The 27,035-nt window shown below is 43.4% G+C and overlaps 2 protein-coding genes across 4 annotated transcripts; one reads left to right on the plus strand and one right to left on the minus strand.

Moving 5' to 3' along the window:
- Positions 1-226: 226 nt before the first annotated feature.
- On the plus strand, positions 227-11,192 carry snrkb (SNF related kinase b). 2 transcript variants are annotated; one of them, XM_068312595.1, is made up of 5 exons: positions 227-384; positions 1,717-2,094; positions 2,340-2,734; positions 7,667-7,808; positions 10,109-11,192. In XM_068312595.1, exons 2-5 carry the CDS (start codon positions 1,859-1,861, stop codon positions 11,190-11,192), a joined length of 1,857 nt encoding a protein of 618 aa, XP_068168696.1. In that variant the 5' UTR covers positions 227-384; positions 1,717-1,858. The 2 variants fall into 2 exon arrangements, with proteins under 2 accessions (XP_068168696.1, XP_068168695.1); XM_068312594.1 differs by having other exon boundaries at positions 228-389.
- A 1,535-nt stretch (positions 11,193-12,727) lies between these two features.
- On the minus strand, positions 12,728-25,380 carry ano10b (anoctamin 10b). 2 transcript variants are annotated; one of them, XM_068312592.1, is made up of 16 exons: positions 25,244-25,380; positions 25,100-25,167; positions 23,806-24,071; positions 22,727-22,900; positions 21,744-21,878; positions 20,399-20,515; positions 20,139-20,255; positions 17,813-18,145; positions 17,544-17,726; positions 17,322-17,377; positions 17,156-17,230; positions 16,364-16,528; positions 16,093-16,284; positions 15,864-16,001; positions 15,563-15,679; positions 12,728-15,487 (listed from the first exon to the last, which is right to left on the minus strand). In XM_068312592.1, exons 3-16 carry the CDS (start codon positions 24,062-24,064, stop codon positions 15,464-15,466), a joined length of 2,085 nt encoding a protein of 694 aa, XP_068168693.1. In that variant the 5' UTR covers positions 24,065-24,071; positions 25,100-25,167; positions 25,244-25,380; the 3' UTR covers positions 12,728-15,463. The 2 variants fall into 2 exon arrangements, with proteins under 2 accessions (XP_068168693.1, XP_068168694.1); XM_068312593.1 differs by lacking the exon at positions 25,244-25,380 and having other exon boundaries at positions 25,100-25,236.
- Positions 25,381-27,035: the final 1,655 nt, after the last annotated feature.

Raw genomic sequence — 27,035 nt, forward strand, 5'->3', positions numbered from 1 at the left:
GTTATATAAGTCCCTGCACTTGGACCGTTTATTCACTCATTTCCTTCTTCCCGCTGAGGCTCGCGGCCTCTCGCATTGCGGGCTCGAGAGGTATTGACGTCAGAATGAAGCTGGACACGCGCGCCAGTGCATGCGGATGCGCGCGGGTGCCCTCCTTGCCGATCCGTCATGCTGCTGCGCGGGCGCGCGGAATCCCAGCTCGAGCCCGTGGAACGAAAGTGAGGTGGGCCGTCGGGAAGGAAGTCTGCGCACACATGGACAGCGAACATGGAGGGTAGAGGAGCGAGCGGCGGCGGCGGCGGCGGCGGCGGCGCCTCGTTCTCCGCGTCTGAAGTGTGAGGCTTGAGTCTGACGGACGGAACCGTTCGCCCAGCAGGACCGATGGTGAGGTGAGAGCGGGTGACCGCGGTCGCTTTGGCCGTTCCTTTACATCCCTATGGCGCTGTCAGGGTCTGTGGGTTGTTGGTCACGTCTGTGTGGAGGTGCTGGCCGGACAGCAGCCTGCAGTCCCGGTCAGGCGGTGCGGAGGCTCCAACAGTCCGGGTTGTGAGGCCTGTGGCCCCCCGGTCCAGTCAGGCTCCTACGGGGTGTTCAAACGTGTTGGGAAGGTTGCTGTTTGGTGATCAATACTGAAACACACACACTTCACGCACAGTGTGTCTTTTCACCTTAGAAAAACTAAGGTTTTTTTAAATTTATTTCTTAATTTAGTCTGTTTTTTTTAGTTTGATGAATGATAAAAAGTTAGATGTTTATTTGTTCAGAAAACGCACAGTATTATTGAAAATCCTCTTTACGTGAATCTCTTTTGGATTTTGTGTTAACGTGATTATTTTGCAATTTGACTTTTTATGAATAAATGCGATGTTTAAAATCAAAATCAAATCAAAACCACTGAAAATATGTTTGTCATATCCTGAGACAGCGGTGAAGGTGGTGTCAATTTGTCATGCAATAACTGATGTTGGTAACCAAATAATCAAATCGTTCTATTTGCTATTGAGGTACTTCTGTCTTTATATTAAGTATTTTTCATTCAGATATTGTTTTGTATAAAATGTCTTGAGTAACACTCACTTAAGTTATGGTATTAAATAAGATGGGGCTTTATTTGTAACTAAAAGCATATTCGATATTTTAGGCTTTTCTAGATTTTAAGGGGAAGATGTTAAAAGTGATGAGGATGAATAAAGTCGGCGATGGTTGTTGTATTGATGATCATCATGGTGATGAAGATGATGGCAGTTGAACTTGCTACTCTTGGGAAGATCTGATGATGACATCATCAGGTCTAATACCACCTTCTGACCCTCTTAGCCAAAGTTATGACACACAAACACACATTATAGAGCACACACACACATACACACATTATGGTTTCCTGTTACAGTATTGATTTGACGTGCCATTTGTGCTGGGTGAGTGTTATTTGAGATAGAACCACACAGCCCATCGACATCACTGACATTAAAAGAATATTTTGCCCTCTATTGCTGCCACTGTAATATAATAATAGATAGTATAATTAATGAGTTTAAATCTTTTTTCTTTGTCAAAAAACGGGAAGCATGAATGTAAATCAATTCCTTATCCAGAGCATGAAGGGATGAGACCTTAAAAGCTGCTGACTTCATCTGAGCTCTTTTCCCTTTGGGAAAAACACAAAAATCATCAGCCTTGTCATTTTGTCTCATTGTCCTTTCTTTGTCCTGCCAGGCGACTCCCCACCAGTGAGGAATCCTACACCTCCCCTCTGTCCACAACACGTTGACACAACTCCTCCGTTTCCTTTTGTCCTTTTGCCGTCTTCCCGAGGCTCTGCTTTCGCCTCCCAACCCTTCTCCTCTTTGCTTCAAACATGGACTCCTCTGGAGAAGTCATCTCCGCCCTGGATGGACCCCCCAGCCCCCAGAGCTGCCCCAGTCGGTCTGATCTTAGTGGACTGTACCATCTGGGTCGGACATTGGGCAGGGGACACTTTGCTGTGGTCAAGTTGGCCCGTCATGTTAACACTGGGCAACTGTTTGCTGTCAAAATGATTGACAAGACAAAACTTGATGTTATGGCAGCAAGTCATCTCTTACAGGAAGTGAGGTAAGAATAATAATAGTTACTCTAAACTGACAGGTTAAGAGTTCAATTACAAAATTGAACTTTGGAGACCGTTTACTGTACTATTTGAGGATATTTTATACTGACGTGTTGATTTGGTGTGTGATCCATTGAAATGTTGTTGGATCTAAAAATAAAACCCAAAGATGAGGCTCTTGTCTCGATTTGGTTGGAAGTATTCTTGTTCAGATTGGAGCCACTCGTCTTAATTTATTCTTATTTTCCAGGTGCATGAGGCTAGTGCAGCATCCCAATGTGGTTCGCCTCTACGAGGTCATCGACACCCCCTCCACCCTCTACCTGGTCATGGAGCTGGCCGAAGGCGGCGACCTCTACGACTACATCCTCCGCCATGAGGGGGGTGTGGCCGAGGGCACCGCCAAGCGTCATTTTGCCCAAATAGTGCGTGCGGTGGCGTACTGCCACCAGCTCCACGTGGTGCACCGCGACCTGAAGCCAGAGAACGTGGTGTTCTTTCCCCAGCAGGGGGCAGTGAAGCTGACAGACTTTGGGTTCAGCAACTTATTTCAACCCGGGACAATGTTGGCCACCAGCTGTGGGTCGCTGGCATACTCTGCTCCAGAGATCCTGCTGGGAGAAGAGTATCACGCTCCAGCCGTGGGTGAGAAATGTGTTTTACACTTAATCTGTTATCATAGTTATCACGAAGCTAAGAATGTTTTACGCTGCTAGTAGGCCTTGGTTCCAGCCAATAGTGGACTGGTTGTTGCACATATGTGATGTCTTCTATCTTTGGTAATACACTGTATGTTAATATAGTCTCAGAACTATTATTATTAGGAACGCACACCTTCACCAAGGCCAAACAATCCTGCACATTTGCATAGCCTACCGGCTCATACCCCACTCCTACAAAAAAAATTTGTGGAAATTGTTTTGTTAGTTGTGGCATAATTAGGAATGATGTATAAAAATATATTTAATGATCATGAGAGTTTTTGCAAATTCTTGGATCCATCCCTTTGCCCAGATTTGCTACTTTGATTACTTCTTTGTTGACCTGTTCCCTGTCGATCCACCAAGTTTTATAGAGAACTGTCCAGTAGTTTTTGCATAATCCTGCTAACAATTCAACCAACCAGTAAACAAGCACGGGTGTGATAGATTTTATAAACACATGCACAAAAAGACCAATCAAGCTAACAGGAAGAGCAGACGGTATTCTGGACTTTGTAAATGAACATTCAACAGTCCATATATTCATTCTGCTGATGGGTCAGACTTTTATCCTGGGCGCCGTCAGGTAACGAGCTGCGACAGAGAAGCTAACAAAATGCTTCACATCCAGTTTGTCGCTGCTCTGGAGGCGCTGATCACCACCAGCAGAAACGTTGTGTCGTCGCCTGCTGTTGTCATGTCAACAAGGAACACTGATACGATCACAACGGTCCGTATACCCAAGTCAGCTTCAGAGCTGTGTGTGTGTGTGTGTGCGTGTGCGTGTATGTGTGTAAGGGATTACTGTGTGTATCTGGGTCAGTCTGGACCAGCCAGACAGCCAACTGGGCACGTTCTGCAATGGAACCAAACACTGCAGCTCACCACTGTGTTCTCTCAGTGTACAGTGTGTGTGTGATTGTTTGTTTATGTGTGGTGAGAGACAGAGATGGCACCATGCATCACTGTTAATCCATAACAGAGTGGTTGTTCAGTTGCTAAGGATGACTGATGTGATGTGGTAGGACCAGAAGAAGAACCGAGGGATTTCTCCCTGGGGGGAGATGAGTTGATGGACCTGACAGGGTCTGGGTGATATTTATTCTGCTGACTACGACTGTACCTATACAGAATAAAACATTTCAGTAGCACATGAGTCTAGCTATAAAGGAAATAGTTTGGTCAGAAGTCAGCCCAAGCCTTTTTGGGGTCCTAAGCAGAATTTGATTTGAAGCCCCGTCACCACAACCACTGACTAGTCACTGGTGGATTGTTTACACCTTAAATGTAACACAGCCAGTACATATATGTTGTTTCTATGTTGGCAACCGTGAAAAAAATTATTTGATCAAATAGATCAGCGGAGCCTATAACAAGACAAGGTGCAAGATACAAACATAAATCTGAAAACTGTGGGTAGATGTCCAAAGCATCAAATTTGCAAAGTACATTTCAAATACTCCATGGGGGGCCGGTGGTGCCCACAGGGGCCCTGAGTAGCATTTGCATTGAGTTGGGTCTTAATGTGATATCTTAGCAACTGCTCCTGTTGCGTTATGATGTTGTGTGTTCATATTGCTTCGTCGGGATGCTGAAGAACCACGGCTCACATGAATTTTTAACTTCAGCATGACTCACGAGTCACATTTAGTTCCCTTTTTTTCACGAGTTCCTGTTTCTAAAAGTGTCAGCACCAGGAGCGTTTGTGTTGTGGTTGCATCCTCCGGGACTTTATTCTCATGCTCTTCAACATTAAGCGCTTCTCTGTTCCGTTCTGCTCCGTCTCAACTTGTGTACGTACTATTATATCATCGCTTTGATCGAACCGTACGCTTTCACTACTCCACACACGTGGCTATGTGAACACATGTATGTGTGATCATCCTGTGTGCAGAGATGTTCCTAGGTGATCTCAGCTTAGTGAGGTGACTCATCCGCCGTCGACGCACACCGTCCTGTGTGTCTTTGATATTTCTGTCTAGGAGCAAACAGCTGTTACCTTCTCTGAGTTGGTTTTGTTTAAAGGCCAATGATGGATTAATTTCTAACATGAGGCCCTCGGCTACATTTGATCTTTCTCCTCTCCATCTCTCTCTCTTTTTCACACCAACTTATATTGATGATTTTTCAAAAAAAACCAGAAGTTCCAAAAAGGGAGGACGACCCACATTGGTAGGGTGTGTAGGAGGAACTTCTGCTTTTGACAGATAGTGTGATCCTCTCTGGGCGTCAGTCACACACTCTTCTTTACAGGGTGAGCCTTAAATAGAGGGCAGTTGGACGAGATAATAGAACTATTCACCCTGAGGTCTGTTACACCGAAGAAAATCTGCTGACCTTGGCCCAGGGCTATTTTGTTTTATGTGATCCAGTGTTCTTATAAACTTTATGAATTGTCCAAATTTAATGTAACATTTCTTTTTATTATTTTTTCCAGTGCCAAATTAATTTGATAAGAGGAACACATAAAGCTTGAATAGGATAAATGTCAGGTTTTGGTGCCGACTCTTCAGAGACTATTTCTACAATGAAGATGTCAGTCAGCAGTGAAGCCTGAGGTCAGGTTGGAGCTTTCTTCCTAGAACGTGGATTGAACCACAAGAAAAGTTTTATACAGACAGATGATGTTCCATCCCTCCTCTTCAGCCTACTCATTCCTCTGGTCCAGACTAGAGGTTAATGGATTGTCGGTCAGCTGGGAGCATCCAACCGAAACATGCTGGAATACTTGATAACTGGAGAGGATTTTCAGACTCTAGTGTTTTATTCAGAAACACGCAGGACTCTGTTCATCAAAAAATACCTTTCTAGACATTTCTAAGTCCAAAAGCAAAACAAAATCACATGACAGGATAGAACTAAAAATAGTTCAAAGAATATTTCTTCTGTTTGAGCAACAAAAGTTAGAGAAGTTCAAAAGTTCATTTCAAATATAAATTGTTTGAGATCATTACACCAAAGTTACAGGATAATCACATCAGAATAACGTGATCACAGCTTCATAACGTCGTCCAGCCGGTGGGATTTAGATCAGCCACTGATGACCCAGATGCGCCCTGAACCGGATGCTGGCTCTCAAACACGGGCCAAAGAGGCTGACTTTTTTTCCAGAACTTGGAGAACCCCCTACAGAAAGGGGTCACCTTAGTTGACCCTTCATGACGCACTTGCCCTGGAAAGTATGCACACCGGAGGTAGAACCTAAAAAGACCCACAACCAGCTTTAAAACAAGGATCATTCACTACGCAGATGTGAACAAGTAGAACGTGTGTGTGTGTGTGTGTGTGTGTGTGTGTGTGTGTGTGTGTGTGTGTGTGTGTGATGTCTTTGCTGGCAGCAGGCCCTTAATGCATGGTGAGAATGTGTGACATTCCCCAGTGAGTGGAGTAAAGTGCACTCGCAGCTCAGCCTCTCCTCCCTGTTGTGTAACGTTCCTCTGCACTGGAACACGTGCGTGTGAACATGCGTGTGAGCGTGCGTGTGAGGAGTGTACATTGTATGTTGAGGAGTGGGGGGGCTTTTGTTTTGACCACCATAGTTATAAAGTGGATGGTTGCTGAACACTCATGTGAGGCTCTGTTATTGACGTGATGTGTCACGATAAAAACAGATTATCAGATTTTTTTACCAGAAGTTTTCCAGTTTTGTCAAGCAGTCTAATTTTAGAACTACTTTAATGAAATTAGCTTTAGTAGTTTCTGACGTGAAAGTCGATTTCTGTGTTGAATAAAGTCATCTAGACTTGTTGAAAAAAGCTTTAAGACATCTCGCCTCTGATCCAGAAATCTTTTTTCAGTTCTGACCTGAAGAAGCAGGTCCAGATGACTTGATTCAGTTTTATCAACCATGACCTGTTGGACTGGGAATCTTCAGATATATTTGTAGGTCACTGTTCCCACATACTGGGAACTCCTACCATGAGCAAAAAATGAAAAGAAGCCTCAAATGTTTGTGAAAGAACTACAAGTTGATCAAAGTGCCAGTTTAAGAGGAAATGCAAATCAAAATTCAACCAACCGTCATTTAAAAAAAGAACTCCTCTCATGCGATCACAAAACGAATGTGATGTAAGCAGAGGCATCATCATCATCATCATCATCATCATCACACGCTGTCATTATTTCCATTGTTACATAAGAGGTCGTGCTAAGCGGTCGCACCACTGTGTGCAGTGTTCTTATTCCAGTGTGATGGGAGAAACACAAGCAGAGACAGACTGAGAGGAGAATCACGCTGCTTCTCAGAAGAGTCCATCCCCACAACAAGCCCTGTGTTTGTTGTGGCCTCCGGCTGCCGCTCCTCGCTTGTGTGCGCTTCCTTGAAGGAACCACAGTGTTCTCGCCTGGTTCAGACTGTTCTGGGTCTCGCCAGGGCGTCTTCTCTCTGTCGTCATGATGGGGGGGGGGGGGTGAAGAAGGGAAGGAAAGGGAGGAGAAGGGAAAAGAACACACTATCAGCAATGTCAATCAGCAGCACCAGGAAACCTCAAGTATGTGTGTTTGGGTCAGGGTCACATCTGCAGATGCTGCGCATGTCAGTCAGATGTCCAGCCATCGCTCAGAAGCATTGTGTAAGGGTGGGATTTAAAACTTTAGATTTGCAGAATCAGACATTCACGTAATTTTTAGGCTGCCATAGAAAATAAATAGGAAGTATGAATTCAAAAAAGACAAATTGTTAAAGAATCTTTATATCCAAAGCTGTTTGAATGAATCCACTGGACGTTTTCACCTCTCATCCAGGAAGCTTCTTCAGTTCTGAAACATTAAATAACATTTGTGAACACGGAAGCTCGGAAAAACTGAATGTGAATGTGATCTGAACCCAGTAGATAAAGGGATATTTTAAGATCTGACACGATGTCTTTTTTTCCAGATATCTGGTCTCTGGGGGTGATCCTCTACATGCTGGTGTGTGGAGTTCCTCCCTTTCAGGAAACCAACGACAGTGAAACTCTCATCATGATCCTGGACTGCCGCTACTGCGTCCCTGAACACATCTCAGGAGACTGTAGAGAGTGAGTACCGCCGGACGTCAAAAATACAAACCTTCCCCAACCTGAGCATTTTTTAAAAAAATTTTTACATCTTGATTGTAAACCGCTTTGAAAACGTGTCCTCTCCACGAGATTTTCAGCCTTAAAATAAATGTGAGTAGTCACCATGTCTTGATGAGCCGCCGACCGTAAAATCATCTGATTAGCGAGCCTATCACTGATACTTTTAGTGTCCCAGTTGTGTCAGAGGCGTCTCCGCTTTGCTGAGGGACTAAAATATTTTCTTGGCTTTGAACAGAGAGCGTTAACTATCTGGCCGCTTCGTCTTGCGTCTGAGTCATAAAACACATTTCACACAAACACACAAGAACAAAATAATCACACGTCTTCTGACTTCATCTTCAATCCCAACACACACACACACACACACACACACAAACACTGTCCTCAGGTAACCGGACTGTGACGTAAACACCAGTCCAGCATCATTTCATTACTAACAACTGAGAAAACGGGAATAATCAATGGTAATCTGAAATCAACATTCAGTTACAAACCAAGCGTGAATTCAGTTTTCAGGGACTTAAAGCTCAAAAGCATGAAACTGTTAGCAAACATTAGGCAGCTCGGTAATCCAGTTCTTGGGGTGGCCAATACTTTCGCAAGGCACTGTATGTTATTTGCACCTTAACTTGAGCTGAAATATTTATTGTACTCTCAAAGCTGCAGGCATTAGTGAACACCCGTTTGCACAGGGCGAGGAGTTCAACTGCACTTACCTCCTCCGCTATAGACGACATCAATAACTGACAATCACTGAACACTGCACTGCTAGAAACTCCAGAAGAGTTGGATGAGACTCTTCACCCACATGTCCTTCAGCTTCAGAGTATTCATGAGTCCGCTGTTTCAAATGGGTTTAAATGCAGTAATCGCGTTTTTTTTCTTAATACACTCGTTAATTTCCGTCGTCTTATCTGGGTCACATTCGTTTACTGAATTAAGCTAATCATTCAGGACTCTTCTGTACAGCTGGGAGGTACTGAGATGTTATTTCTAGAACAAAGTGTCTCTGCTGGTTTTCTGTCACACTTGATGACCGTGACGATGAAACATCTCATGCCATGTGGGCTTTAACTCGATGCACTCGGTATAAACCCTGCATGTAAAATAGGAAGTACACAGGCTGTGTATGAAGATCCACCCAGCAGTTGATTCTAATCCCGTTACATCGTTTTCACACGTCATTGTTGTAATCATTACAACCAAATGAGCAACGCTGTGTGCTCATTTTTATATTCATTAATATGGTGGCATACCCACAACTATTGTGTATTAACAGGCAGTGAAGAAGTCCAATAAATAATACTATTGGATCCTTCTTTGAGTCAAATCTTACAAACCGCTTTTTATTTAAATTAGAGTAAATATTACAAGTCAGCTTTCAAAGAGGTCAAATAGTTCACAGACTCATGAACACAGTTTGGTCTCTTGACTGGATTGGATTTGGTTAGATAAAATAAATTCTACTTTTAAAATAGATGGAAATTTTCTGCTGATCAACAGATTTCCTGTGATTTTTATCAAGTCAATCGATTCTGTGAGTCATCTAAATCTGTTGAGAAACTGTTAGGGGAAGATATTTTTGTTATTGATAATTATCTCGTGTCAACTCAATTTCACAATGAATAACTTAACGAATGGTGATTGGATGAATATGAAATGATTTAAGCCAATGAGAATGCTCGTAGCATTTCACTTCACAAATTCACGGCAAGCACAACACAAGGAGTTAAAGAGATGCTTTCTGAATTTCCTGCAAAGACGTCAAACTAGAATTATCAATTTGGAACTGTAAATGGTGTAAATATGTTATATAACTTATAGCTAAAAAACAATTCCTATGAGATTGAGTGCACATCAGTCGATGTTGTTCATTTTTCTTATCAATAATTTCGCTCTTAATGTTTTATAAGTTACTGAAAAGCTCTGATCTTCAGGGGGAATAGACCCCATCAACCTCACATCAGTGGTTCAAAATCAATAGTTCAGCTAAAAAAACATTTTCCTGTTGCCACCCTGCTTTAAACATGATTGTATTGACCCGGGATGGTGGTGGAGCATCTGAGCCAACGCTGATCCTAAGAGATAGCAATCGGTCACACAATGGGACATTTAACAGCAGAACAGAACAGAAGAAGCCTTTTAGAAAAATGGTTGAAAGTGAGATAGAATCAGCCCCACCCCCACAATCCTCCTAAGTTGCTGTAAAAGATGAAAAAATTGTTGACCACCGGCTGACATCCGCCCTCTCTTCTCAGTCTGATCTCCAGGATGCTCCAGAAGGATCCGTCTCGCCGCGCCTCATTGGAGGAGATCGAGGCTCACGACTGGCTGCAGGGGCTGGACAGTGCCCTGCTAAGCCCAGAGGCCCCGCCTCATTGGCTAGCAGGGGCCCTCTCTCCCAGTTCTCCTCGCTCAGGAGGGCCTGAGTGTGGGGACTTCCTCGCTGTGAGACCCTCCACCCAGCAGGCTTTCCCTGGACCCTGGCAGCCCAGCCTCAGCTTCACACTCCGTCCACCTCCAGCTGGAGAACCTCCAGTTCCAAAGAACCTGCCTGCACTACAGCAGATCTGTGAAGAGGAGGAGGAGGAAGAAGAAGAGGAAAAGGATGAGGAGGAGAACGAGGGCAAAGAAAGTCAGCTGGTACCATCTGTGTTACTAGAGGAACCAGAGAGTGAAGTTGAGGAGTTGGATGGAACCGATCATCCATGTGGGATCCAGTCCAGGGTGGAAGAACAAAAAGAAAAATTAAAGAGCTCCTTAGAGATACTGGAAGAGGATGAGGAGGAGATGGAATTGGAGACAGAGGACAGTGGGAGAATGATCTCAGAGCAGCCGCTCAGTCATGGAGATAAGCTGAACAGTCCGTCACCTAAAGTTCCACCGTTATTTCTGCGTAGTTTGAGGGTACCCTGCTGCCAAGGACAGCCAGACCCCACAGACCCAGAGGAGGAAACCAACAAGGAGAAGGAGCCCAACAACAACACGAACGAACCTCCTCCTGCCCTTGAAAAGTTCTCCATCCTTCCGAGCTCCGCGTCTTCGGCCCGACTCGTTGTGAACGAGAAGCAGGCGATGAAAACTGGGAGAGAAGAAGATGAGCGAACGGAGGAAGGTGGAAAAGACGAGGTTGTGACGGATAGATCCCAACCCCACAACGCTCAGGGGACCCGGGATGAAAATGCCCCAAAGGCAGAGCTGGGCAAACGGCACAGCTTGAAGCTACGTGAAAGATTTTTCCAGTTCCCTCTGTGTGAGAAAGCTCTGGCCTTCAACATCCCAACGCACAACAAGCCCAAAATCCTGCCGCTGGCTCAGTACAACTGCTGCCATGTGCTATGAGCGGTGTACAGCACAGCAGTCAGACTTCATAGAGCCTCATGCATTTGCTGCTGTGTACGGGAGCGACCGCAAGGTGACGACGACTGGGATGCATCCAGTAGCTCAGAAACCATACTGGACCTTCAGTGGAGACTGGAGAGACATGTTACTGAATAAGCTATCGTCTGTTGCGTTTGTATGGATGGTGCCTACGACAAAGGAGGGGGTTTCCCGCCGTATACGACCACTGAGTCTTTTTAGTTCTGGCTCATTACATCAGAATCCAGAACTCAGTAGATCTGTGATTTTCATATTTTATGATGAACAAATTAAAACCAAGTTTGGAGCAGCTTCTGCTGCAGGGTAGCACTTATTTCCCCTTTGCTTTTCACAACCTGCTTCTCTACTAGTTTTTAACGAGTGTCAGAGACACAGACTGTTACCGTGGGATACCATAGATATATATATACGATATGCCGAAAACTGACACCATCCTTTTTCTGTTCTTCTAAGTCTTACTGATATGCTGACTTAATACCATAAAGAGGATCATTGATTTGGATGCAGGACTTCCATAGAATTTTGTTTTATAATTAAAATTAGCTTTTAAATAATATTTAAACATAATATTTTTGTTTTGGATGTGCAGATATGAAGTTCCTTGAATTTTTTTTTTTAATAGAATATAACATGCTAATTTTGTGAAGAAATACATCTCTGCATGTTATTTTTTTGCATTATTATATACCTCCATGTGTCTTGGTTCTGACGGGACTTTGTTCTGCTTTATTTACCTTTATGGAACCACTGAATGATGAATTGCACAGAGTATGACTACTGGTAGATTTCTATAAGCAGTAATCTGTTACTGGTGGGCAGATGTTCTTCATGTTAACAGTCACATATTGATGTACCGGTATTCTATTCCTTTGTATGGTACTGTTATTTTACCCTATATAATGCCTCTGTGTGTTTCCAAATTCTTTCACACACTGTAAATTGCTTGTTTTGAGGATGGGACAAGAAACGCAACGTTTTGTTAAGTTAAATAAGGCCAAGGTTGTACAATGAGCTCCATCTCCCTCATGTAGTTCAGTTTATTCCTGTCAGCTGCAGCAAATCGGATTAATTTTATGAGTGACCAGTAATGGGACAGTCCCTGCCTACTGTATATGTGGAGCAAATGTCACGTGCAAAATCAGATTTTCACTCATTTCATCAGCCAGAGAAGCAGAAAATCAGTGCAGACGAGTTACTAAATCCCATTATTTGTTCCCATGTGACTGCAGCCTGTCTCCCCTCAGCGCGTCTGTGTCTGCTGACCTGCATTGTAACGAGGACCACAGCTCTGTAGAGCCGTGAACGTATTTTTCTCTATTTATTTATTAAAATTGACTCTCAATCGATAAGATGCGTCGGTGTTGATTTCGTAAAGGATGTACACAAGGACGTTATAGATTCTCTCACACCCATGAAATCAGATGATCACTTTATTTAAGGCTTGATTACCAACCGGACAATGTAGAAAAGTGGGGCCCCAGAGTCACTAGATGTCTGCAAGAAACGATAATTCACATTATCAACTGATATGACGGGTAACTGGAAACCAAGAACAGAGAGTGGAGGGACAGCTAGAGCTGGTCGTCACCTTAAAGTAGGTCAATCTGCTCGAGCCTATCATATCTCATGTAGTTCTACTCTGATACCTGAAGGTAAGCCAGATGTTCATGGTGGAACTCACGAGATGCTTTAGCACATTACCCATACTCTGAACCTAAGGGTTTGGCTTCTGAGGGTGTGACCCAGTGTGTCACGGCCTCAGTCCACTCATCTGAGCAGCAGGAAGTTGGGGTGAGAGACAATCACAGCTACAGACATTCAAATATTCAGGTTTAAAAAAGTGAATCTCTGTCATAGATCACTGATTGAGGATTACAGGCAGAAAATTATAAGAGAGCTTCATTTATAAAAGGACCACAAACGCTCACTGGGCTGCAGATGCCTCTTGCCTGCAGACTGTAGCACTAAACTACCAGTGGTGGGTGAGACAGGAATCCTTTACAAACTATAAAATAGTCAGGGGTTGAAACTTTTTTTTGTTCATAAAAGTTACAAAATGTAGATCTTTCACCAGAGAAACCGCTAAGAGTGTGAACTATTTGTGAGTCGCTGCACAGCTAGCTTAATGAGAACTTAGAGTTGTGCTCAGATGGCGACCACATGAGCGTTAAACCTGTCTGATGACAGGAAAAACAGATTAGAGGTGATTTCTGTGGACAATGGCTCAAAGCAGGACCGTGACAATATAAAAGACGACCGGTTCACGTGAGGACAGGAGAACAACTGGTAGGCAGAACATTTGAAGTAATGAAGGACTGATTTCAACCTAACCTGAGGTGGTGGTTGTTGAGTTTTATTTTGTTTGGAATGAAAATTGTAATGATTTATCAAGGTAGTGAAGGTAAGTCTCAGTTTGGCAAGGCCTGAATTTGGAAGTAGTACCTTAATTTGGAAAACAGGTTTCAGAACATACATACATCTATTTCTACAAGAAAATAGACGATGGATGGATGAATGATCTCAGAATATTGCTTAATGCTTAAAAATGTCAACAAAGTTTGTGAAACAGAGACTTTCCTGCTCCCTGGTTAGCATGTTAACTTCAACAGATATCTCTAAAACAAAATTGTCACTTCTTCAAATAATTTTGATCATATTAGTTAAAGTATACTGATTTTTGAAACATATTGTGATTTTAGGTCAAAGTAGTCCTCCCATACACCATGAAACACATTCTGACGTTCAAGTTTATATCTGGTGTAGGATCTGAGCAGATTTACGGTATTAACATTAGTTACATTTAGATAAAGAGATTATTTTGAATTGTTTGGCATGTTATACATTCGATTAAAAACAAACCCTTTATTTCAGAGAGTTTATTTGAGGACAACCAGTAAACATCCAACACCTCACACCTCTCAGATACTGATCCTGGGACCAGATCGTCTCAAAATAATAATTACTAACTTAAACACACACACACACACACACGCACACAAACACACACAAACTTTATTTCTGCACCGTTGCTGAAGCAGTCCTGCAGCCAAACAGGGCTTTTATAAAGAGTGCATAGCGCCTCCTGGTGGCCTGAGGGGATACTAACACACAGGAACAATAAATACAGCAGGAGAAATACGTCAAATGTACCAGCAGGAAAGGGACGTTCACTCATGGCATGAATGTGTCAGGCTGTGAGGTGAGTCAGTTGCAGCACAGTGAGGTTAAGCAGTTCTTCATCATAGAGGTACGCAGCAGAAAAGTGAGTGAAGCTGGAATCCAACCACAAAAACCACACATGTGTAACAACAAAAGCACATTGTTCATTCCGTGATTGCTCCTTTCCACTTTCACTGCAAAGCTAAACTTTGCACATGACTTATTCACTCATATTGAACCTGAAGCTACCTATTGCATCTTACACGTTTATAAATAAGCATGTCTACTCCTCTCTTTCCATTTTGCTGGAGCCAAACTGCATCACTTTATTAAAGCTATACAGTACTGTACATTCTTTGGCCACTTGGAGGCAGCAAAACAAGCTGAGAACACAAGGTCAAAAAGCAAACAGCCAATTATAACACAGACACGGATCAACATTAGATTTAATTTGGGCTAATGGTTCTGGCTGCCTGCAGGAATGATCTTCTCCACCATGTTCACCACCTACATTATGTGTGTCTGCTGCTTGATGCTGAGCAGGTGGTGGTTTATCCTTTTAGACTGACAACATCTGATTAAAATAATAAAGTTTGGGGTGGAAATCAGCTAAAAGATGAAGAAAAAAACCCCTAACCTGACAGAGCTCTCATCCAGAGGAAGAAAACACCAAATCCTCTGTCGTGTCCCTCACTTTTCTTAAATGTTGATTGTATATACTGTTGCCATAGTGATTATAAGAGCTGTTCTGATTCATCATCATTTCATTTAAGGGCACTCATAACCAATACATTCCATTTGCTGCCTTATATTTGAAAACAGAACACTTTAGCTGCTGCTTTAGTTTGACTTGCAGTGTACATGTAATATGAGTGTACATTTCAAATATACATACATTGCAGATGTCCCTTGTTAGTTAGAGGAAGCAGTGTTAGTAAGGAGGAGGAGGAGGAGCAGGAGGAAGAGAGGACACAGCAGTATTCACTGTGGGACATGTTCCTCCATCAAGGCCGACATAATACTGAATCTTGTGGTTGTAGCAGCTCAGCACAAGATGACATAAAGAACTGCATTCAGGACTCTTTAGAGGTCGCCGTCTAGATACAAAGAAAGGCAGGTTAGTCACACACAGACGACCAGATGAAGATGTAGGAGGCTGTACGGCTGTTAACCTGCTGTTTCAGAGCCTGCATGGACGTGAACTCGATGTGAGCTCTCTTCTTTCGGATCCAGCCTGGTTCATCAGGGATCAGTGCTGCCATAACCAACTTAACCAGGATCAGCACATGCTGCAAACACACAGGAATGTCAGGGAACACACACATGATTGTTTGGAAGGGAATTCCCTCCACACACACACACACACACACACACACACACACACACACACACACACACACACACACACACACACACACACACACACACACACACACACACACACACACACACACACACACACCACTCTCTTACCTCCACAGAAACAGCCAACAGCAGAGTGCTTGTGTTGCTCATCTCGTGCTCCTGAAACAGCTGCTGTAGCCGTGGCGACAGCATCAGCAGCCAGCAGTTGGAGATGACAGAGACGTAACTTAGAACCTCGAATGCGATCTGAAACGAAACAATGGCACCGACTGTTCACTGGTAAGTGGGAGAGTGTGACCGGCTGTTCGAACTTCTATTGTGTGCTGAGATTTCTGACCAGCCACACGCCCATGTTGGCCACAGGGGGGCAGAAAGGTTTACGGAAGAGTTTGCAGATCTTGTAGGCGTCTGATCGGATCTCTGTCAGGTTGTTGATGAGCAACAGCACGGCTGTCAGAGGGTACACGCACGAAAAGAGACTCAAATACCCAAACTGCACCAGGAGCTCGATGTATTCTGCAAATAAGCCCTGTGACGGAAGAAGCTGCGTCACACACACCGCCTCAACACATTTGAATCCCATGGATGGTGAACATCCCCACACTCACAGGGAACACTGGCAGGGAGCCCTGGTTCCTCAACTTGTCCTCCTCTGGGTCGTCTTCACTGTGTGTCCTGTTGGGGACGCTGATGAAACGGTCCACCAGGAAGGGGATGATCACCTCGGTCACCTGGTTCACAAGCTGCGTCACCACCAGCAAGGATGCTAGACGCTTCAGGCAAAGACAAGAATCGTGTGTGAGGTCGCTCTCACTCAAGGAGGCGGTTTTCTGTTTCACTCTCTGATGATTTTTGATCACATCCCAGCTTTGAACTAATTCTAATAACTAATGAACTAATTTAGACTAATTGTACTGCTTGTTGCACTGCCTGTGTTGTACTGCCTACGTTGTACTTCCTGTTGTACTTCCTGTTGTTCTGCCTGTGTTGTGCTGCCTGTGTTGTACTTCCTGTTGTACTTCCTGTTGTTTTGCCTGTGTTGTTCTGCCTGTGTTGTACTACCTGTTGTACTGCCTGTTGTACTGTCTGTTTACCGTGGGTCAGAGAGGACTGCAACTTCATCTGTGCTGTAAGTTGTGCACATATGGTACACTTGACAATGAAGGTGACTTTGACGTTGACTTTGAATTCCAAGAGGCGCACACCAATGGTTTTACATCAGACTTAGTGCAGGTCCAAACTGGACACTATGAGTGTTCACTAAAAACTCAGACCAACAACTGACCAACCAAAGCTTTCATGTCGGACACATAATGAGAGTGTACAGACATGCACATTCAAATCACTGGACATAAAACTCGACAGAAGCCAAAGCAGATTTAGAGGAGCTCATCGGTTACCTTACGAAGCAAAGGCAAATCCTGCTTGAAGAAGGCGATGTGGAACAGCACGGCAAAGTAGTTGAAGAAAGTAAACTGGTGGAGGAGAGAAAAGAGAGGAATCAAATGGCCTGATGGGTAAAGAGGACGGAGGAGCTTGAGGATGAATAAGAGACGAGGAACGAACCACTAAGACTTTGGCTGTCAGGTGATTCTGAAAAGCAGACTCCTCTCTGTGGTTCTCTGGAGGGGGGCACAGGGAGAAGTTACTGGATGATGTGTCTCTTTGTGTCGCTTTCTGCCTCCTTAAACATCCTCTTCATCTTTTTCCTCATGGTTACTATGGTTACTATCAATAGTGGGACATTTATCATTGTTAAGTCTCCCCATTGCATTCCCTCCATCTCACCAAATTCAGTCAAGGACTGCGCCACCGTCCTATAAACGGTGGCCAGTACGTTGGTGTAGACGATGTGAAGTATGGAGGGCATGTAGACCAGCGTCTGAGACAGTAGGGAGTCCCACTCGTTGTGTAGCTCCTGCACCTGGGCCTCCCCCCAGTAGAAGCATAGCATCCCGACGACCACCATGCCTACCAGCGGAGACGGGACAGGGGGGAGGGACCCTGTTAAAACTTCTTCAATACTTCCAGCCCACTCATCACATGCACTAACGTACCCAGAAAAAGCAGCACCGCTGGAACTGACACCAGCGCCATGCGCAGGTCTCTCTTCCATTCAGGAAAGAGGGGCTCCACGCGACCCGTCACAGGGTTGACCCCTAAGTCGCCATGGAAACCAGGCCGGGGCTCTGCAAAGCGCTCTGCAAGGTGGAGCGTCCCCCAGCGGTAGGAGAGGGTGGCGCTCTGACGTTTCCACAGCTCCATCACCACGGTGCACCACAGCATGCTGAATATGGCCTGGATCATGTAGCCGCTGAAAACCGACATCGACTCCTCCTCCTCAGCCTCGGCGACTGTGAACGACTCGTCAGCCTCCTTCTGAGCCTCGGCTGCAGCAGGAGAGGAGAAAAATGACTATTAGCTTGATATTGTTCAAGTTTATGCATGGAGAACACTCTATTCTAACAGTCTATAGTCCACTTTACTAGATCTGACCTTATATATTTAAACACTTCCACTATGTGGTGAATGATATTCGTTGCTGACATAACGATGATTCAATTCATTTCAAACCAAAACCAGAACCCAACCTGCCATTACAGAAAATCCTGTCATTATGGAAAAACCAGTAATTCAATGATAAATACACACGTCCTGATGTTTGGAGAAGGAATTCGGTGTCACCACTTCATTTGGCGTGAAGCAGATCCCAGCGCAGTGAGTTATGCACAGGGTGTGACAACAAAAGAATGGAGGCGGTGGAGGTATGTGCTCTGACTGCTTTCTGCAGTTTCTCAGAAGTTCTAGTGGATTTTTCTATTCAGTATTCTTTAATGTTTATATTGTTTTGCACACTTTGTTTATGAAGTCACATAATCCAGATGTGGGGAAATCCCGAAAAGCATTAGTGAATAATATGTGATGTTGTATATGTGCGACATGCTGTATTCCCAAACACTGGTCTGTGTCTTACTGTCAAAAGTCTAAAAGTTATAAATTTGCATGTCAACAATTTGCATGCTAAAGCTAAATGATTTTTTTTTTTTACTTTGCAGCTGAATACAAAACGTTTGTTACTTCTCTCAAATGGGACAAAAACCGGCATCAGCACCACTCCTTTTACTGTCACTTGCACAGAAGAATCCCGCATGTCACAACAAAACCGACTGAAATGACCATCATTTATGACACCACAGCTGGAGAAACGAAATACAGACATAGACTGACACACTACTAGATGTTGCATCACCTCTCTATCAGGTATAAAACAGGCAATTTTCCAGCAGGGACACACGTCTGTGTATTTCCACTACAATCACACAGCTGCACAAGTGCACCACATTATTTATACACATTCAAAGGGTTTATTTAAACACAAAATCCATTCTCCTTTCTTTCCTCAAGAACACTCCACTAGCTGGAGCAGGTTAACTAGTTCAAGTTAGCAAGAAAAGGTTAGCTATTTCAGGTTAGCTGGCTCAGGTGAGCTATTTCAGGTTAGCTAGAACAGGTGGGCTAGAACAGGTGAGCTACAACAGGTTAGCTCCTTCAGGTATGGCACCCTCATCTCACTAGAGCTTCTCTTCAAATGTGCGTCTGCACAGCATCTGCATAGCGCCGCCTTCTCAGAGTGAGTATCCAATCACAGGACACGCATATGTCAGGTTAACGTGAGGCCAGCTAGAAGGCCTTAGCATCGCCAACTCGTGATCTGATTGGCTATCGCATCTGTCTGTTAACTATATGTCCCCTTTCACGCACACCGCAGGGAGACCTGCATTCTAGATTCTGAAGGTCCTGGGCAGATTTCATTCAACCTGGCAACACAAGCTAGCTGAATTCTGATTGGATAAAACCCCTCTAATCTACAAATAGAACACTTACCGTGTTGGCCTATGTCATATTATATCCAAATGTATAATTATATATTTATACATATATTTGAATATGTTTATTTAAGGAAAATGCATTAAAATATAATAACTTTCATCATAAATATTATCATGATCTCTGGTTATGTTACACCAGCAGAAAAGGCCTTGCTGGCCCTCACCACCCACCACTGATTGGATCTTATTAAGACTTAGTTACCTTGTTGTCCGAGGTGCACAAAGTAGTCTTGTGAGGGATATGGAAAAATAAGCCACAAAAAATGTAACCTTCAGATAACAGGAATAAAACTGAAACGAATTGAAACAGCATTGAAACATATTTTTTTAATATGGACTAAAGGCTCACTTGGACTTTAACATGAAAGATAACCTACAAACTCTCACCTTTCTCAACAAACAAAACCTCCCTTGACGGGTTTAGGAGCTACATACATCATAAATTCCACACGCTGCAAACAAACACACAAACAGACAGTTAACACACACTGACCTGAGAAGTACGTGGTGAAGAGACCCAGTAATGCTGGAGGGAGCAGAGCCCACGTGTAGAATCCAAGGAAGCTGAAGTAGAAGGCCACAGAGTTCCCAAAGTAGGCATTGACTGCATCTGGATGAGGCAGCGGACGAATGAGAGAAAATATCAGTGCATGGAATTCCATCAGGACAGAAAAAAAATGACTGTGATCGTATCGACATGAAATCCCACATAGACGCAGTAACACGGTGGAGTTTGAGTGTACTTGCACCCACCCAGTGGCTGAGTCAGCTGATTCCCAGAGTACCAGGCCTCACTGAGCTTCTTCAGCTGCTCCGTGTTGTGGAGAGGATACGTGTCCACGATAACACCAGCAGATCCCAGCTTCTGCCCTGCAGCAATAGTCAGGTTCACATGTCTGACATCAGCGATCCAGAGGGACGGGACATCAACTAATCCACACATATACAGTTACATACACTCATATATACCCACTCAAACACACACACATACAGTATATACACAAAGCTGACTGGAGCAATATCTTGATTGAATGTGAGGAGAGTGGAGCAGCTGAGACCAGCCTGACAGGAGATGTGCAGCTGATCTCTGGTGTGATGTGCACACAGAAGGCAGTACACAAGCTGCTAGTTTATGATTAGATGAATGCATCTAGAATGTGGTGAAAAATATCTTCACCGCTGAAGATCATCATTTGTGTCTGGCAACTGAGAGAACATGAATCCTCTGTTCCTCCAGAAGATTCCCCCAAGGGAACATGTTTATTGGGGGAATTTTTTTTCTTTGTGAGATCACAGTTGTGTCCATTTGGGATGATTTTAAGGTCAGTTGTTCCTGAAACCCACTTAAAATGAAGGATGGGATTGTGAGACAATGGGGTTTGAACTGAGATTACGATGAGATGGAAGTAACAGAGGAGAGCCCAAGACCCAGAGACTTCTTTGAGATCCTTGAAGGCTCTTATTTGGATCAGACTTGGATGAGACATAAATGAAATCGTATATACCATATTAGTTTGTCCGCAGGTGAAGTCAGATGTAGTTGAAAAAATTTTAATGTTAAAAACAAATCATTTGCATCCAAGAAAGATTAAAATAAATCTCAAGAGATCCCTAAGAGTCTTCGGTAAAAAAAGATTTGTCTCAAAAAAGCAGTTTAATGCATATTGTGAGATATAATTTTTAACAGAACTAATAGATTTAGTGTATATTTGTGATGTAAAATAAAAACCTATAGTGCTTATGGGGGAGTTTTTCGGTGGATCCATTCGCTGAGAGAAGATCATCTCCAGAAACATGATGCTTTCTTTCTGCTGATGGTTTGAAGCCGCTCCTGATTCTGGTCAGTCAGCTCAAACCTTTCTGACTCAAACCGATCAATACGCCCAACAGTGACACAAGAGAGGATCATATTTCATGCATTTCTAATTGAAGCAGCAGACCAGCAGCCGGCCTCACTGCTCTCTGTGCCTTACATTGCTTTATTCCAACCGCAGAGCTCAGCTGCATCACAGAACAATGACATCACCCTGACAGTTCCTAAGAACACACACACACACACACACACACACACACACACACACAAAGCAGTAACACTCACAGATGTTGTCCCGGTAGTGGAGTGTGTAGTCGGACATTCCGGGTACCCTCAGGTCCCTCTGAGCCCGAAGACCATCCAGCTCATATTTGACTATGAACTGCCGCTCAGCCATGGTTAGGAACACCTCCATGTTGTCTGTCACACACACACACACACACACACACACACACACACACACACACACACACACACACACACACACACACACACACGAATACACAGATACAAGGATGTATGATACACACAACGATGCAAAAGACAGTCGAAGAACAAGACAGTCTTTAGGTATGCAAATGTGTGACACTGTACTTTATGCTAACGCCCGTATGCAAATGACCCCCAAATGGCCTGAATATTTACATCTTTATTCTGCATTACACATGAAACAAACTGACCATATTCACTCTGGCAGCATGACAGCAATGTCTGATCTACACTAAACACAGATTTAACTGATTTCACTGATAGAATTCAATAATTGTTGAGATATTAATTTTTTTCAGGACCAAAAAGACCTTAAACGAGCAAGAATCTTGTTGTTTTGTGGATTTTATTCTTTAAGTTGTTTTTTTCAAAACAACACTGTATTCCTGTTTGTCCTTGATATTACACACTAATCTACTCTCAGATGGTGTTTAATGACACTTTTAACAAAGACGTTTCTGCTGAACATTTTTCATCTTAATATTACATTATATTTATTCCTCTTCTTATAACTGGTGGTGAGCATTGAGTATATACCTACACTTTGTGTTGAGACACAGGAAACCAGCTTGTTACTGCGTAGGGTTATGTATTTGTACTTTCACACTAAGTTGTGGGCAAATCTTTTAGTATCCTGTTTAATTTACACATTTCCAATCTGCACAATATCACTTTATAATAAAACCGTTTTTTAATGGACAGACGTGAAAAATACAACTGAATTTACGACTGTGTGTGTCCTCCACAGCCTCTGCCTGAACACTGTGTTGCTGCTGTACCTGAGTCTTTAAAGTTGACTCTGTCGTCGTAGGAGAAAGCTTCCATGTTGTCGTTGTTGTACGTCTTACACAGCCCCAACTCCTCAGTGGCTCTCAGTAATGTACAGCATGGGGCCGAGACCACGATGATGTCCCCGCTAGCATCCTCGCCCGGGTGGGCAAGTAACGCAGCCCCTGGGAGTGAAGTAAAGAGACACACAATGGACATTTTTTCTTTAGGATGCCACTAGGCTTGTAGATATAGAATACTGTATATTGTTGAGTCCCAAAGAGAGAAAAGACACCATTGTTAGCTGAGTTAAACACCAATATTCTCAATGAGGACTGCTGAATCATTTTAAACTGCCCTGTGTTGCTTGCACCGGCTACAAAACACAATGATGCAACATGATGTACTTTGAACATTCCACTCTGCATACTTTAAAAGCTGTATTCTGTGAAAAAGAAATGTTGTTTTTATGACTCCTTCAATAGCTTTAAATGCAAAAGAGAAAAAAAGCACCTCCATTCAAGTCACCGTTATTAAAAAACAAATCCCATGATAGACGAACCGTGCTGCCTCATAATCTGGATCACATCGCTACAATCACATCTACCATCTGATCTTCTTTCAGATCACCAGATCTGGAATATGATTTGTATTCAGATCAGACTCTGAGGAGGTCTAGACGTTACGGGGACATCATTGCAATGTCAAAGCATTGTCCATCCATGAACTTAGAAGCTGGACTGTTCCCTGAGCCACAGCCTACCTATAACCTACTGTATAGCTTTCCTATAAATGAATTAATCAAAATCCATTCATAACTATTGAGCCACCTGCTAAAAGACAAGAGAAAATAAAACAACAAATGAAAGAAAAATAAACAGGTTTTAGGACAAAAATACATTTTTGGTCCATATATGAACAAGATTATTTCAATATTCATATCAGCCTCCATTTACATGGGAATCATTCATCTATGTTATCTACATTTGCCGCTGGCTTGGAAACACAAATGTATTCAAATGCTTAAATGCTTGAGCTCTAATGGTAGACAGAAGCAGCCAGATTGTAATAAATGTGGTTCAGGCCTCACCTCCATCGGTCTGAGGAGATCCGATCAGTCTGATGAGCCACCTTTTGGTCTCGGGGCGAACTTTCTCCCCGAGCCTCACCAGCACCAGAGGCTCGACCCGCTTGGACACGCAGCAGGGGCAGCTGACTTTGGTCCACCCCGGTCCCAGGCTGATGCCCGGCTGGGTCAGGACCGTCCCCACTGGGGTCTTATCCCCCAGCTGCTGGGCTGTGTCGCTGCTGCTGCCATGGAGACCTTCATCAACGTCTGCCTTGCTCATGGTGCGACTGGAAAGAATAGTTGATCATCATCATCATATTGCAACAGAAGTGCTGTAAATGCTCATGGTTTGGTGAAACCAGAGGAAAGTAGCCTTTCTCTGTCACAACCAGGATTCAGACATGGTTGTCTACTGATGGTGCTATCATGTTAAACTGAGATGGTGAACGCCGTTTTAACATCAGCACGTTATCATCGCTATTGTGACTATATTAGCATGTTAACATTAGCATTTCATGCAAAATATGTTACACTGCATTAATGCAGTATTAATTTAAGGGATTAGGAGCTCCATGGTATTTTCTTGCACTGTCTTTTGGAGAGGAAGCATGAACTCAGTTATTATCATCTTCCTCCTGTTTGACATCTGACGTCTTGCATTGCAGTAGACAGAAGCTGTAGATATTGATGTTGTCAGAAAAATGAAGACTCAAAAAAAAATTGGTATTTGAAAGTATTATACATACAGTACAACCTCATATCTTTACAAGTGGTAGTGTGGAAAAGAATGATCTCAGAACAACGTATTAAAATCCAGTCAAAGACTCGTTTTGTAACAAAACTTTTTGTAGATAAAAGTAAAGAAACCATTTGAGACACGCCTAAAAAAGTCGTGAAACTATGAGAAAAGTTCATTTCTGTCAGCAACAAGTCAGAACTTGTGTGTCACCAATTCCCACCGTTTAAAGTCCTTTCTGAGTTTTTTATGAGGTAGTATTTACATATGTGTTAAGAATACATAAATACTGTAACGCATTAGAACAGTTATTGAGTCAGAGTTGCGTATATCCTGCATTTGTCTGTTATTTCAGTCATTTGCTGCATGGTTGCGATACCGTTCTGTCCTGATATCCACTCTGGAGGAAACAGCTTCAGCTGCGACAGACGAATCAGCTTCCTGTGTTTGACTACATGACAGCTGAGCGAGAGGTGGACTGACTTCAGGACAAGCTCAAGGAGGTCAGCAGAAGGCTGAGAGAGACACGGCCACACATATAGACATGAACAGAAAGGACAAAGTCAGGAGGTACAACACCTGTCAGAACGTAGATGGTGAGGTTCTGGTCTGCAGTCCCCCTGCAGGCCCACTGCCTCTCTGAGGTCCTGTTTGAAGACAACAACATGCTCAGTTTTTCCTAAAAGAAACCAAACAGCTCTCACTCTCTGCACACATACTTACCCAACCCCAGTGTGTTGTGACTCACAGCTTCCTCTGTGTGTGTGTGTGTGTCTGTGTGTGTGTCTGTGTGTGTGTGTGTGTGTGTGTGTGTGTCTGTGTGTGTGAAACCATGTGTATGGTTGGAATGCGGAGGGACTTCACCACACTGCAGGGTGTGGACGGTTGTTTGGTTTATGTTCAGGCTCCTCCCTGCTGCTCTGTGGCTGCTTCAGCCCAGGGTCCTGCTGCTCCACCCGCCAGCGCTGCCATGTATTAATGGAGTTAAACACACACGCACACGCACACACACACACACACACACACACACACACACACACACACACACACACACACACACACACACACACACACACACACACACACACACACTGAGAGATTCTCAAGGCTACAGGATGATTTAAAACCTCCAACAATCTGTTGCTGGAAAACATGTCAGGTTCCATCATGATGCTGATTTGCACTTCACAAAAGGAAAAAACAATCAATCTAATTGTACAAACCTCAGAAAGGTTTTATGTTCTCGTGTTGGATAGTTTGTTTCTATGTCAACAGGATCATGCAGAAGCTATAATGGAGTATTAAATAAGAGGAAGATTGTTCTCACCTATTTCCCTAACTATGAAAAACCGAATGAACAAATCCCCATAGTCATAGAGTCATGGAGTAGCTTCCTTACTAAAATGATTTTAAGACATCCTTTTAAAACTACCACAGGAAAATCAGTTTTTCAATGAAAAAACTGACAAACCAGAGACATTAAAACAAAAATCTGCCGCCTTGTTTTCAAAAATCAAATCACACACGGGGCGGCGGCGTGTTGGAACAGTGTCTCACGCTGTTGGCCCACGGCAAGAAGGTCCTGGGTGCTGTTTGCTCCAGGTTCTCAGGCTTCCTCCCACACCCCAAAAAAACAAGTTATGTAGGTGAATGTAGGTGAATGTAGGTGAATAAGGACGTACGACATTGTCTGAAAGTGTGAATGTTAACGTAAATTTATTTCGTCTGTACAGGTTGGCGACTCGTCCAGGGTGTACCCCGCCCTTAGCGTGACCTGGGACCCGTATTTCAGATAAGTGGCTGAAAGCGAGACGATTATTATTGTCTCATCTTAAAGAAGATGAATGAATAGATGAATGAATGAATGAATGAATGAATAGATGAATGAATGAATGAATGAATGAATGAATGAATGAATGAATGAATGAATGAATGAACAGACATTGTGGATAAAGGCTAATGGTGGTACCATTAGATTTCGCGTAACATGATCAGCAGTGTTATTGGACGTTTCCATGGTAACCATGTACCAGATTTCAAACCATGGAGCTGCTGAGACTTTTCACTACAACAACAAACCGGTCCAACACACGGAGGAGCCTCAGGGCACCGGTTCACGTTTATTAAAATCTCATTGAGATTCATCCAAGACTAAGAATATTTGGACTGAATGAACAACAAACATTATCAGGGATTATAATCCGATCCTCAATGAAGATTCTCAGTCGTCATGGTCACGGTGGATCTCTGTGTTGAATAATATCGACTAGACTGGTAGGAAACTGAAGAAGTGAAACGTTTTCAAGTTGTTTCTACGAGTCCAGTTGACTTTATTCATTTGTTGGTCATTTTAAAACCAAATACTGTAACTGGCAGCAGGGTGGCGCCGTTGCTTCACGGTAAGAAGATTTTGTGTTTGGATCCTTTCTGTTCTGAATTGGTGTGTTCTCCCCTTGTCTGCGTGGGTTCTCTCTGGGTTCTCCAGCTTTATCCCACCTCCAAAGACATGCAGCTT

Source organism: Antennarius striatus, chromosome 4 (assembly GCF_040054535.1).
Source record: "Antennarius striatus isolate MH-2024 chromosome 4, ASM4005453v1, whole genome shotgun sequence".
Classification (NCBI taxonomy): domain Eukaryota; kingdom Metazoa; phylum Chordata; class Actinopteri; order Lophiiformes; family Antennariidae; genus Antennarius; species Antennarius striatus.

Bases quoted from the DNA above. Each gene is read 5' to 3' on its own strand.
- snrkb (XM_068312595.1), top strand. From the start codon at position 1,859: ATGGACTCCTCTGGAGAAGTCATCTCCGCCCTGGATGGACCCCCCAGC. The intron at 2,095-2,339 runs GTAAGAATAATA...CTTATTTTCCAG, and splicing joins CATCTCTTACAGGAAGTGAG to GTGCATGAGGCTAGTGCAGC. The intron at 2,735-7,666 runs GTGAGAAATGTG...CTTTTTTTCCAG, and splicing joins GTATCACGCTCCAGCCGTGG to ATATCTGGTCTCTGGGGGTG.
- ano10b (XM_068312592.1), bottom strand. From the start codon at position 24,064: ATGAGCAAGGCAGACGTTGATGAAGGTCTCCATGGCAGCAGCAGCGAC. The intron at 20,516-21,743 runs GTGAGTGTTACT...CTATTGCTGCAG, and splicing joins CCACTACCGGGACAACATCT to GGCAGAAGCTGGGATCTGCT. The intron at 16,529-17,155 runs GTAACCGATGAG...CTTTGCCTGAAG, and splicing joins ATTTGCCTTTGCTTCGTAAG to CGTCTAGCATCCTTGCTGGT.